Source organism: Natrix helvetica (assembly GCF_964273705.1).
Source record: "Natrix helvetica genome assembly, chromosome: 6".
Taxonomy (NCBI): domain Eukaryota; kingdom Metazoa; phylum Chordata; class Lepidosauria; order Squamata; family Natricidae; genus Natrix; species Natrix helvetica.
Window position 1 is genome coordinate 23,312,214 of NC_138553.1, and position 13,167 is coordinate 23,325,380.

Below are 13,167 nucleotides of genomic sequence, written 5' to 3' on the forward strand. Positions count from 1 at the left end.
TAAAATCAGTGTTAACTTCTTGTGACTACCTGGACTAGTTCCTGCAGTTTTTTTTCTTTAGCAAGATTTCAGAAATTGTTTGTTTATTTATTTATTTTATTTTATTTTATTTAGTTTGTCAAATGTATGCAAGATAACAGGTATAAGTATAAACCTGGGCATGAACAAAGGAAAGGAGTACAAACAAATGGGGACAGTAGGACAGGGACAGAAGGTATGCTGGTGCGCTTATGGACGCCCCCTTTACGGACCTCTTAAGAATAGAGTGAGGTCCACGGACTGAGAGAGAGTGACTGGCCCAAAGTCACTCAATTGGCTTTGTGCGTAAACTGGGACTAGAATACATTGTCTACTATTTTCTACCTTGGTGCCTTAACCACAGATTCCCTTTCAATGGGATTTATGGGATAATCCAATTTATATTTTTAATATATAAAATTTTGGGGTTACCATTCAAACAAACCAGTAATACAACTGATCGTTTGTATGGCATGTTTGGTTTATACACGACTTTTTTTAACCAATGGTGAATATTGTTTGTAATAATGTGATGAACTTCATAAATAAATGGGTTGTTCTAAGTCCCAAAGTTGTATAATCTTACTCCGTGAATGCAGACATGTATGGTGTACACAGAGATGTTGTTTGTTTGACCTATAATATTCTGCTTGATAATATCTTACGATCTTAAATTAGAATCTGATCTTTTCCAGTAGAACAACACAGATAATAGGGTTAGAAGAAGGAAAAGGAAGAGAAGGCAAGAGCTATAGAAAACTGCTATCTTCTCAATTACATGTCAGAATTGTGCTTTTACAGAAACAAGCACTATTACAGTGTGTGTTTCCTGACAGCCCAACTAAGTGATGTTTCTCTGTACCAGTCTACATTCTGATAAAGATTTTTGTTATTTGTTCAGGGTTCACAAAAGCTTCAGGAACTGATTCAGTACCACATTGTTTCTCATACCCAGGTAAATGTGAAAGCATCTTCTCTACTCAATTCATTTGTAGTTATTGCAGAAGGAATATATATATGCATCTTCCTCTCATACATACAAAAGTTATTTACCATTTAAAAAGTCCCTCGTATGTATCGTCTCAACTGATCCCATTAGGCTTCTATTGATGGAACAGAAGATCTTCACCAACCCTCCTTTCTCCTATCTCCAATATATAGATGAGTCATCCGTATATCAATGATAACTGATTGCTTGATAATAAATGAATAATGTTGCTACAGCTGTTATGATATCACAGCTTTGTAAGGTCTAAACAACAAATGAACAGTAGTTTATTAAACTTTGCAATAAACTTTCCCATTGCTAAAATCTGTGATGATTCCACAGTTAGGAGTGTTAATGTCCAACTATCACAAGAGAGGGAGTCTGCAATAATGTTTGGTGGCTGGAAAAGAATAGGTGCATCATTTAGCTGCCAGCATTTCCATGAACAAAGATATTACTACTCATTATAATCCATGACAAAAGAGTAACTCCTATCATTCTTTACATGACATTTAATGACATTAAATAAATTAAAGTCTCATTTGTTTCTTACAGCTGGAGGTTGCCAGCCTAATCTCTATAGGACACATCAAGACTCTGGCTAAACAGTTCATCTATTTCAACTTCACTGAAAATGTAAATCCATGCAAATTCAATTCTGACATAATAATTTTGTTCTGCTATTTTAATTCAATAAAATATTTTGGTCTGCAGACGCTTTGCCTGTGAAGAGTAAGCATTAAGAATAATAGAGAACTGCACAAAATAACAGAAACATTCTGAAATAAAGTCCAGCAATTTCAAAAGATAGTAATCTCAATTTATGGTTATAATTTATGCAGGGGCAAGTCTTGGTCAATGGAAAGAAAATAGAAGAAGCTGGTATTGCTGCAAAAAATGGCATGATTTATACTCTTTCTAGTGTACTTATACCTCCTTCAATAATTCCAATTTTGCCACAAAGATGTGATAAAGAGAAATCTGAACTTAAGTTGGTAAGGTTCTTCTGTCCAGTAAAGTTCAAAATAGTTTCCAATCAATATTTATTTCCTTTTTTGCCTTCCTTCTCCTAATTAAATAATACTTACTCTGCTTCTATACTCATTTGAAATGTTTCTGAACTGTTCATCACACTATGCATATCCATGGAATGTACAATACTAAATATATTTTATAAATTTTAAAATTGCAGAGACAGAGAGACAGAAAGTGAAAGAGGGAGGGATGGGGAGAGAGAGATTGCATTTTATATGTATGTAACATATACACATACACATAGAATCAAGAAACATAAATTGCTGGCAATAAGCAGAATGTCAGTAAAATCATAAATAGCAAGATGAATAGAATAGAATAGAATAGAATAGAATAGAATAGAATAGAATAGAATAGAATAGAATAGAATAGAAAGCAAAGTTGGAAGGGACTTCAGAGGTCTTCTAGTCCAACCCTCGGCTCAGGCAGGAAATTGTATACCATTTCAGACAAATGGTTTTTCTGAAATGGTATACATGTCCAATTTCTTCTTTAAAACTTCCAGTATTGGAGCATTCTATTCTATTTTGTTCTGTTCTGTATTGGAACAGAATAGAACAGAACAGAACAGAATATTGGCTGTGTGATTGGACACACAAGGAACTTGTCTCTGGTGCATAGGTTCTCGGTGTACATGCAAAACAACGAAGTAATAATGATCATAACAAAAATAATCATAACAAAGAATAATAATCATCATAATAATGATACTGATAGAGAAGGTAGAGGAGCAGATGAGAAGGATAAAAATATTATAGCCATACAAGAAATATTTTCTGCACATCAACAGGTCAGATATATTCAACATGTCTACTTTTGACCTGAAATTCCTATGTCAGGGTTTCCAGCCCTTGCCTGCAAAGAAAAGCTAATTTATCTGCCAAGGTTATGTCTCTTTGAAAACATAGTATCGTGTAGACCTAGGAGTTCTTTGAAGTTGGTTGTTTGCTAGTTGGGTAATGAAATATCTGCAAGCAAATAACCAAGCTCGAAGGACACCTAGGACTCCATAGTTCAACCCTAAGCTACATTTATTCTCTTCTATTGGTAAACTTTTGGCTTGTTATTGCACTTGTTTAGGACTTGCTTAGCAGAATCTGGTTTTAAAAAATCAAGATGGTAGCCATTAAAGTGTAATTGAAGCACCAGCCATTTTAATATCCATCACATGAAAAACTACTGAAACTTTAATCACATTGCTATGGCCACCATATTGGCTTTATTTACCTGACTCAATGGACACCTTTCATCACACCTCTCAGTCCATCTTTCCTAAAGTGAATTGTCTCATTTCAGGGAACTTGTGGAAAATGTACACTCCGTAGAAACCGTTGTGCAGAAAATTCATCACCCGTTGTAAGTAAAAGCATCAGCTATACAATTAGGTAATAAATAAGATATTACCTTTTTCATGCATTCCAATAAAATTTGTTACACCTTATATCCAGGGGTGGGCTTCAAAAATTTCAGCAACAGGATCTCTGCCTGGTTGCTGGGTGGGTTTGGCCATGATGGCCATGGCCTAGTTGGCCTCCTGCACCATGGGGGGAGGGCTGTTTTTGCCTTCCCCAGGCTCTGTAGGCTTTCCTTAAGCCCCCGGGAGGGCGAAAACTTCCTCCCCTGGGCTCTGGTCATCCAAAATGGGCCACATGGAGACTCCCGGGTGGGGCGGGGTGGGCGGAGCCAGCCAGGGGTGGGATTTGGAGGTTCTCCAAACCAGCCATAACTTTAGCTACAGGTTCTTCCAAACCTGGGCGAACCCATAGCAGCCCACCTCTGCATATATCATAGGAGAAATAATAAATCCAATCACTATTTTATGAAAATAATTTATTCTACAGTGAAACTAGCAAAACTCCATTGCTTGCCTTATTGTGTAACATAGATTACCTTTTATGGTTAAGAATATTTCTATGTTTGCTTTTTTAATATTCTAGGCTTCATTAAATAGAAAATGCATCTATCAGGATTCATTCCTGATGAAATATGGGTGTGCTTACTACTGTAATGTGACAAAAAAGGTAAGAGATGAAAATCAAAAGTGTGAAAGAATTTAAACCTTCCCTTTCTCACAGTCTTTGTGCCAGGCATAATCTGATTGATTGAATCTCTTAAGGTGAACACGGTTCTAGGCACTGATTGTGTTTTGTCTGAAATAATTGAAAAGAATCACAATTAATGGCAGCCTCTGCTAGCATCTCTGTTTGAATTATTGATCAGACTGGATATATTCCAAATGACTGGGCACTGACAATAACAGTCCCAATTTATAAAAAGAGTCATAAGAATGATCATGCAATTACAAGCTTATCAACCTTTTTGAGTGTTATTAACAAATTATATTTCTAGACCGCCCCGAGTCCTTTTTTAGGAGAGGGGGCGGTCTAGAAATGCGAAGAATTAAATAAATAATTATATATATATATATATATATATATATATATATATATATATATATATATATATATATATATATATATATATATATATATATATATATATATATATATATGCTAGATGTTTTAATCACAAGCGCCAAGCCTAGTTAGAGAGATAAGGTATAATCCAAGGTGAACAGGCATGGTTCAGAGAATGGAGGTCATCAATAGACTGCATTTTGGTGCTCTACCATCTTAAACCATAAAGGTAACGATTCCGTCGCACATATGTGCTAGGTGTTCCTGACTCTAGGGGGCAGTGCTAATCTCCATTTCAAAGCCAAAGAGCCAGTGCTGTCCGAAGATGCTTCCATGGTCATGTGGCCACCATGACTAAATGCTGAAGGCGCATGGAACACTGTTACCTTTTCACCAAAAATGGTTCCTATTTTTCTACTTGCATTTTTTACATATTTTCAAACTGCTCGGCTGACAGAAACTGGGACAAGTAATGGGAGTTCACTCTGTTACGCAGCACTAGGGATTCGAACCACTGAACTGCCGACCTTTTAATTCCATCATTTTCAACTCTGCTGTCAATTATTTAGCAGAGAGCCGATTCAGCAATCTTTTGCAACAAAGTACACAGTTTCTATTGTCTGCAATTTGTGGATTGTTTGTTAATGATCAGAAATCAGAGGCTCAGAAACAGCCGCGAATTAAATCTACTTTTGAGTTAAGGCTTCTAAATTGATTACGATTCTTTCCACACTTGTTTCACAGGAGCCTGAGTGTTGCAAAGGATTCTTTGGCTCTGATTGCAATCAGTGTCCTGGTGGCTTTTTGAACCCGTGCTCTGGAAACGGCCAGGTAAATAACGGCATGCAAATGGCAATTTCAGGATCTATGTTACTGGTTGTATGCTAGAAAATGAGCTCCATTCCTTGACCGGTTCCTTCTAGTGATTCGTCTTTCTGATGAATATAGCAGGAAATGTCAGCTCTTATCTCCTCCAGATCAGGGATTTCTAACGTCACTTAATGGCCATGTTCAAACTTGCATTTTTCTCCCCCACAATGCAGTGTATGGATGGGATGAAAGGAAATGGCACTTGTATTTGCAAGAGTGGATTTATACGCTCGCAGTGCCAATTTTGTGCAGATCCCAATAAATATGGACCGCAATGTAGCAAAGGTAAGCATTCCTCTTTCAAAAGACAAGGGAAGGAGCTATTTGGGGGCAATGCACATGCAAACTCAGCAAGGAGTGTCAGATCCAAAACCAATGGAATCAGGATTCTGCCCAGGCATTGGGACTTTTGCACAAACCTCCCACTGCATCCTTCTGCAGCTCCTAAAGGTATAGATCCCCTTCAGAATGCCATATGCTTGGAAGGCATAGATCCCCTTCAGCATGCCATAGATGTGCTGTTGTGGTTATAATTTGAGCAGGAAAACACATTTTTCAAATACCTGTTAATTTGATGTTATTTTCTTATAACTTGCTAGAGCAGCGCCTCTGCCCCCAATCTTTTGGGCATCAGAGACTGGTTTCCGCACATTAGAGGGGGAATGGTTTCACATGCTGCCTGCATCCCACAGATGGGGCTTTGCTTGTTAGCGTGGACCGGTTTCTAGCATGCTGTGCCCCCCCCCATGCTAGTGTACACCTTATATGCAGGGGTGGGCTTCAAAAATTTCAGCAATGGGTTCTCTGCCCGGTTGCTGGTGGGCGTGGTCATGGTGGGTGTGGCCTAGTCAGCCTCCTGCACCATGGAGGGGGGGGGATGTTTTTGCCTTCCCCAGGCTCCGGAGGCTTTCCTTGTGCTTTCCTTGAAATTTTTAAAGCCCACTCCTGGATTTACTTAACACTTTTTAAAAAGCATGACTCCAAATTATAGACCCTTTTCGTTTAATTAACTGATATTCCTTCCCACCCCTCAATCCTTCTGCAGAATGTTTGTGTGTTCACGGAAAATGTGACAACCAGATAGACGGTGATGGGAGTTGCCTTCCTGGCTCATGTAAAAGTGGCTATGCTGGAGATCTCTGTGATGCACAGGTGATGCCATGCGGGCCTTTTTTCCAGCTTTGTGATGTGCAGGCTGATTGCATCTTGAGGAATGGTACCATGAGGTAGGTACATAATGTACATCTTTTGTGCCATTCAGGTAGTTTACCTAGGATTAACACTTACCTTCTCAGTTATTCGCTTTATGAACATTTTTGCATATACTTATAACTTTATAATTGGTTTTTTTTCCTTGCCTATCCTATCTGATTATGCAACACTTCAAACAAAAGAGGACTGATTGTTATTGGTACTGTTTTTCACTTCATGGACCAGCAGTCCCCCTTCAAGGGAAGTGTCAACCCTGAAGCTGGCCTGAGTCAGGCCATTTTCTCAGCTTCAGTGTTGCCACAGGGAGCGGGGAATAGAGATACAGGAGTTTGTAGCCAAAACAAAATACTTTCTCTTGGGAACCAAGGACATTCCCATAGGTGGTCGGAAAGAGGAGGAGTGAAGTTACCAGGCAACTGGAAGACATGATGATTGGACCATGTGACTGATTTTTGGGGAAGGGGTGGAAACCTTTACTTTCAATTAGGTGAAAACCGGGGGAATATTCAGAATCGGTTTTCACCAGCCTGTGTCAATATGTCCAATAAACCAGTTATTTGAGGAATATACCTGCCTCGGAGTTCCACTTATTATGGGTGTATTACTTGGAATCCTGGCAAAGGTTCTCACAAGAAATTTCTATAAGAGAAGAGTGGGCAGAGTCAAGTGAGTAATCAACTTTGAATCGCAACATTCCCACAAATAGTCTATGTTGAACCCCCTCTTGAAATCCATGGACTCTTATCTAGTACCAATTTAGTGCATTCAATTCATTCAATTCTTGTGTATAGGCATGTGTAATAAATCATCTTAACAGGAACTCAATGTATGGATCTGGTTCTTCCTGTTTGACAGTTTCTTAAGTATTTCTTTTTTATTTCATACCATACATTGATGAGCATACAGACATTTTCATACTCACAAACTGGCTTTTCATCCATCGTTTCAACTTACCATGCGATATAGTAAATTAAAATCTTTTCAGACGGGCACTCAGAAAGACACGTTGCTTGCCAACTTCATAGTTGAAGATAGATAGGTTAGCCAGCAATACATCTTCTTTTGACATAGACTTTATTCCTGCGTACATAATTTTATTCCTGCGTACTGAAGTCTCAATATAATTTTCTCCACCTGCATAAAATGCAAGTAGCAAATTGAAAAAGCATATCCAGATGACAGCAGTGAAGTGTAGCATGGCCTTAGTAAGATGAAGCCTCCCAACATTCTTGAATGCTCAACTACATGTCAAGCTTCTGCACCATCACTTATTTTATCTCTCTATAGAAGCTGCTGTTCAGTGCTGAAATGTCTCTTTAACTTCTTTTACCCTTTCCACTCCTATTAATTCTACGTTCTTTTATGCACAATTTTAGCTGTGTTTGTAAACCTGGCTTTGAAGGAGATGGAATAATTTGCAGTGAAATTGATCCTTGTGCTCATATAAATCCACATAGTTGCAATGCTAATGTAAGTATAAATTTCTTACTGTTTACTGATTGAGTAAACCGTAAATATAGACATGATCTTATTTGATCCCATTTAAATTCTGAATTACTGTTACATCTTCCAAATTGATATCATTTTCAAAATAAAGAATTTTTTTGCATTTAAAATAGTATTGTATATCTCAAATTGGTTTCATTATTTTATTTGAATGAATGATCAGCGAAGGAAGCTCAACAATGGCCAGGATGAACTTTCCTCTTTTTTTTCCAGTACGTGCATAAATTTTCTAAAAGAATAAATAATAATCATATAGGTCATTTTTCAGGTTCAGTTCACCTGTTTTGGGTTTTATGCTTTTTGCTTTTATGATTTCATAGCATCTGCTTTAATTAGTCTATTGAACAATGTATTTATTACTTGCCTAACCATGGATTTTTAACAGTTTATTTTTGTGAATAAGAAGCTATCTTTCTTGATTTTAGTTTAGTTATTCATATTAATCAATGTATTGTTTCTTCAGTCCTGAGGCCAGTCGTTCTTCAACAATGAAGATTGCACATAAAATAGTAATTCTAGAATAGGTATAAGCCAGTGGTGGGCAGCCATTTTTTTCAACTGAGCCAAATCTCGCCAAAACCACGATTGAAATTTATTTTGAGAGCCACATTTTTAAAACAGAAAATACATAGGATGGCACACTGTTTTTAGTTTCAGTAAACTCTGGCATTTGAAGCACGCAAGTCTTAAAGCTGTCAAGTTACAAGATCCTTGCATCCCTAACCCTTTAGGAAAAAAACCCCAAGGGGTCTTCAAACCTGACAGCTTTAAGACTTGTGGACTTCAACTCCCAGAATTCCTCCTCCAGTCATGTTGGCTCAGAAACTCTGGCATTGAAGCATGCAAGTCTTAAAGCTGTCAAGTTGCAAGACCCTTGCACCCCTAACCCTTTAGAAAAAAAAACCCCAGGGGTCTTCAAACCTGACAGCTTTAATACTTGTGGACTTCAACTCCCAGAATTCCTCCTCCAGTCATGTTGGCTCAGGAACTCTGGCATTGAAGCATGCAAGTCTTAAAGCTGTCAAGTTGCAAGACCCTTGCACCCCTAACCCTTTAGAAAAAAACCCAGGGTCTTCAAACCTGACAACTTGAAGACTTGTGGACTTCAACTCCCAGAATTCTGAGAATTGAAGTCCACCAAGGGCATCAATCATATTAGCCCAGGGATCTGCAAAATTGGCTCTTAAGACTGGTGGACTTCAACTCCCAGAATTCTGAGAATTGAAGTCCACCAGTCTTAAAACAGCCAACTTTGCAGACCTCTGTGTCAGCCCAAAGCCTGGCGCTGGGCGGGCCTTGCTCCCCCATTGGTGGAGCCCCAAGAAGCGAGGAGGGAGAAAAAGAGACGGAGGCCAAGGAGCTTCTCCCCCGCCCCCGCAAAAATCTTATCAGGGAGCCGGTGGGCAGTAGCAAATTAGCTGATCACGCGGCGTGATCGGCTAATTTGCTACTGCCCGCCCAGCTCCCCGGTTAGATTTTTGCTGGGAGGAGGCGGGGGGGAAGCTCCTTAGCCTCCGTTTCTTTTTCTGCCTCCTCGCTTCTCGTCCCCGCCCGACTTCAGGATCCTCCCTAATCATTGTGGGTCGAAAAGAAAAAAGGGAAAGGGGCGCTTGTTTTGAAGTGCCCGAGAGGAGGGAGGGGAGCGGGCGCCCGGCACACAGAAGAGCCACATTAAAGTGTGTAAAGGCTTGCCGACCACTGGTATAAGCAAAGCTGAACAAGAAGCCAGTGCATCATAAGTAAAATCTGATCATTTTTCTTAGCATTGAGAGACCTCATTGTTCCATGCTATTACACAATTTATATTGAGAGAGCTTACTTTCCTTTCCTCTCACTTAATTATTATGTATAAAGAGTAGTATTTACTCTCAGAAATATACTTGTAGGCAGACTGCATCAAGACTGGTCCTGGAACGCATGAGTGTGTATGCCAACCAGGATGGTCAGGAAATGGAAGAGATTGTTACAAAATAAACAATTGCCTGCTGTCAACTTTTGGAGGGTGTCACACTAATGCTACTTGCCAATACGTAGGTCCAGGCCAAGTAAGTTTTCTTCTTGCTTAACTTTTTACGTAATATAGATTTTATACAATTATAATAGACAAGGTGTCAACTTACAGATCTCAATAATGGAGAACACCCTTCTTCATGAGGCTTCCTTCCAATATATTGGAAATGGAACACCAAACATTTTCCATCATCTCGGTCAGTGGTGACCCTGATATATTTGGAGAGCCCAACTTTGAAGAAGGTGGTTATATATTGTTGGGTTTATGGCATTTGCAATAATAGTATGGTTCACTAGCATGGATAAGAAGGATACCCATTGAAGGAATTATAGTCATTCTAGAATTGCTGAAGCACTGATTGAAAACAATTTATATATTTACTATCAGACTTATATCAACCTAGCAGGGCATAAAGACAAAAAGAATGAATGCCATCAAGCCAAACCCATAGACTCATCTAAATGAAATGACTATCTCTTGATTTGAAGATATGGTATAGATTGAAATGTCAGACAGAGGGAATAGAATAGAATGGAATGGAATGGAATGGAAAGGAACAGAACAGAACAGAACAGAACAGAACAGAATAGAATAGAATAGCAGAGTTGGGACCTTGGAGGTCTTCTAGTCCAACCCTGTGCTCAGGCAGGAAACCCTACATCATTTCAGACAAATGGTTCTTCAATTTCTTCTTAAAACATCCAGTATTCAAGCATTCACAACTTCTGGAGGCAAGTTGTTCCATTGATTATGGTAATTGTTCTGTCAGGGCATTTCTTCTTAGTTCTAGGTTGCTTCTCTCCTTGATTAGTTTCTACCCATTGCTTCTTGTTCTACGCTCAGGTGCTTTGGAGAATAGCTTGACTCCCTCCTCTTTGTGGCAATCCCTGAGATATTGGATCACTGCCATCATGTGACCCCCCCTACTCCTTCTTTTCATTTAACTAGACATACTTAATAGGATAGTATACTGCAATTTTGCCAACATGATTGTGTCTCATACATCCATTAACTGGAATTATTATAAGTGCTGAGCAAAGAGAATGTTTGGTGTAGAATTATTGTTTAATCAGACAATATTATGGTGGATATGATGGACATTCATTTATATTGGGCTTTAGAAATACATCAATACAATAATAAGGACAATATAGTAATGAAGTTGATTGACAGGATCCAAGAAACTGGTGTCTCTTCAGATTTTAGATACTGCATATTTTATTGTCTGAAATGTTTGGATACTTTTCAAAAATATTGAAATATATTCACTTTGATGCAGCCTTAACAGTAAGTTACATCATGAGTGGAATATCAAATAAATAGAATCTGCTGTACAAAGTATACAATCGTTGAACTTGTGCATCTGCAATCCTTCGTTCTTGTTCCTTTTATGGGGTGTTCAAATGGTCTATATAACTTAATTCTATGTTTTAGCACTTATACAATAAATGCATTGTTGAGTCAACAGGATTTTCTGAGTCAATTCCCAGCATTGTCCATTGGAATTGACAGTTGCAATACTTCATCCTAAATATTTCTTCAAAACGTTTACTGAGTCAGTGATTTATAGGAGTGAGCAAATCTATTTCCAGCTCTCTAATTTATTCCTCATTTTCTATATAACACAGAATGATTGTGAATGTAAGGAAGGATTCCGGGGCAATGGATATGAATGTGAACCAATAAACTACTGTTTGGAACAAAACTGGATATGCCATCCCTTGGTGAGTTATTCATTTGGATTGGTTTATAAAAGGTCTCAAATTCTCTGTAACTTTATTGCTGAATTGAACAATATTGACATAAACTTTAGCTTGTGACTGGAGAACCAGTACTCCGTGATGATGTCTGGGTGGGTAGGCAGAGCCTCCCACCACCACTGCCGCCGCTACCAGTTTGCCCAAACCAGGGCAAACCAGCAGAATAGCAACTCTGTAGTAATGCCACAGAGAGTTCTGATTTCTAATCAGTTGATATTATGAGTCATTTACTCAATCAATTAGCCTGCTTTATGAAGGTGCAGAATTAACCCTCATTCCAAAAGACTATCACATGCAGATTCCCACTGGACAGGCTCCTGATTGGAATTCTTTAGATAGGTTCTGTTCCTCCCATCATCCCCATATATTCATATCTCATGGTCTTATTGGCAATGGCAATGCTTCAAATTTCAGGTGAGCTTAGTGCAATGCTCTGAGGTTTGGACCTCAGCTCAGGAGAGGTGATGTCAAATTTGAAAGTGTATCTTGGCAAACCAAGCAGTTTCTCTCAAACTCAGAAAACAATTTGCTTTTCAAATGTGATCCAGGAATATGATAGATCAAAATAGCTCTCCAACTTTCTACCAGTTGCACATTTCTTAACTGTGTACAATCAACTCTAGCTGTGGCATCAAAGTCACCCTAGATCCATGATGGTGAACCTATGGCACGCGTACCACAGGTGGCATGCAAAGCCATATTTGAGGGCACGTGAAAAGTTGGCCTATGTCAGCTCCAGCGCATATGTGCATGCTGGCCAGCTGATTTTCAGCCTTCTGGAGGGCGGGGGAGGCCATTTTTGCTCTCCCCAGGCTTCAGGAAAGCCTCCGGAGCTTGTGGCTGGCAAAAACAGGCCTACCGGAAGTTCGGAAATGGCCTACTGGAAGTTCGGAAGTTCCGTTTTTCGCTATCCACAGGCTCCGGATGCTTTCCTAAAGCCTGGGGAGGGGAAAAAATGCCCGAAGACCAGGTGCTTCAGTGAGCTGGCGCGCATGCATGGGGGTGCATAGAGGAGTTGTGCGTGCATGCACGGGGGAGAGCATTGCATTGGGGTGTGGGCATGCGCATGTGCACTATCACACATGCAGCGTTTTGGCACCCAAGCAGAGAAACATTTGCCATCACTGCCCTAGTTACCTCTGTAATGGATTTCTCTCTCCTCTGAGAATCATGTACCAGAGGAGTGATTACATTTCACACAAAATGAATGCCAAGTCTATCATACTGAAAAATCTAATAAATAAATTATATTAGCAACTAATTCTTGCAATGAAAACAGTTAATTCATCTATTTGGATTTTAAAAAATTGTTTTGCAAATGCTTTGATCCTCCAAGTCTTGTAGTTAATT

General features: G+C 39.1%; 1 protein-coding gene across 2 annotated transcripts in view; it reads left to right on the forward strand.

Moving 5' to 3' along the window:
• Window positions 1-13,167, forward strand: part of STAB2 (stabilin 2) — a 105,783-nt gene that overhangs the window by 24,376 nt on the left and 68,240 nt on the right. For both annotated transcript variants that reach the window (XM_081958485.1, XM_081958484.1), the window contains 11 exons: window positions 920-973; window positions 1,562-1,642; window positions 1,849-2,001; window positions 3,338-3,397; window positions 3,979-4,062; window positions 5,203-5,289; window positions 5,502-5,613; window positions 6,374-6,554; window positions 7,917-8,010; window positions 9,933-10,091; window positions 11,686-11,781. In XM_081958485.1, the coding sequence (XP_081814611.1) occupies window positions 920-973; window positions 1,562-1,642; window positions 1,849-2,001; window positions 3,338-3,397; window positions 3,979-4,062; window positions 5,203-5,289; window positions 5,502-5,613; window positions 6,374-6,554; window positions 7,917-8,010; window positions 9,933-10,091; window positions 11,686-11,781 (1,161 nt within the window). The remainder of the gene's footprint in view (window positions 1-919; window positions 974-1,561; window positions 1,643-1,848; window positions 2,002-3,337; window positions 3,398-3,978; window positions 4,063-5,202; window positions 5,290-5,501; window positions 5,614-6,373; window positions 6,555-7,916; window positions 8,011-9,932; window positions 10,092-11,685; window positions 11,782-13,167) is intronic.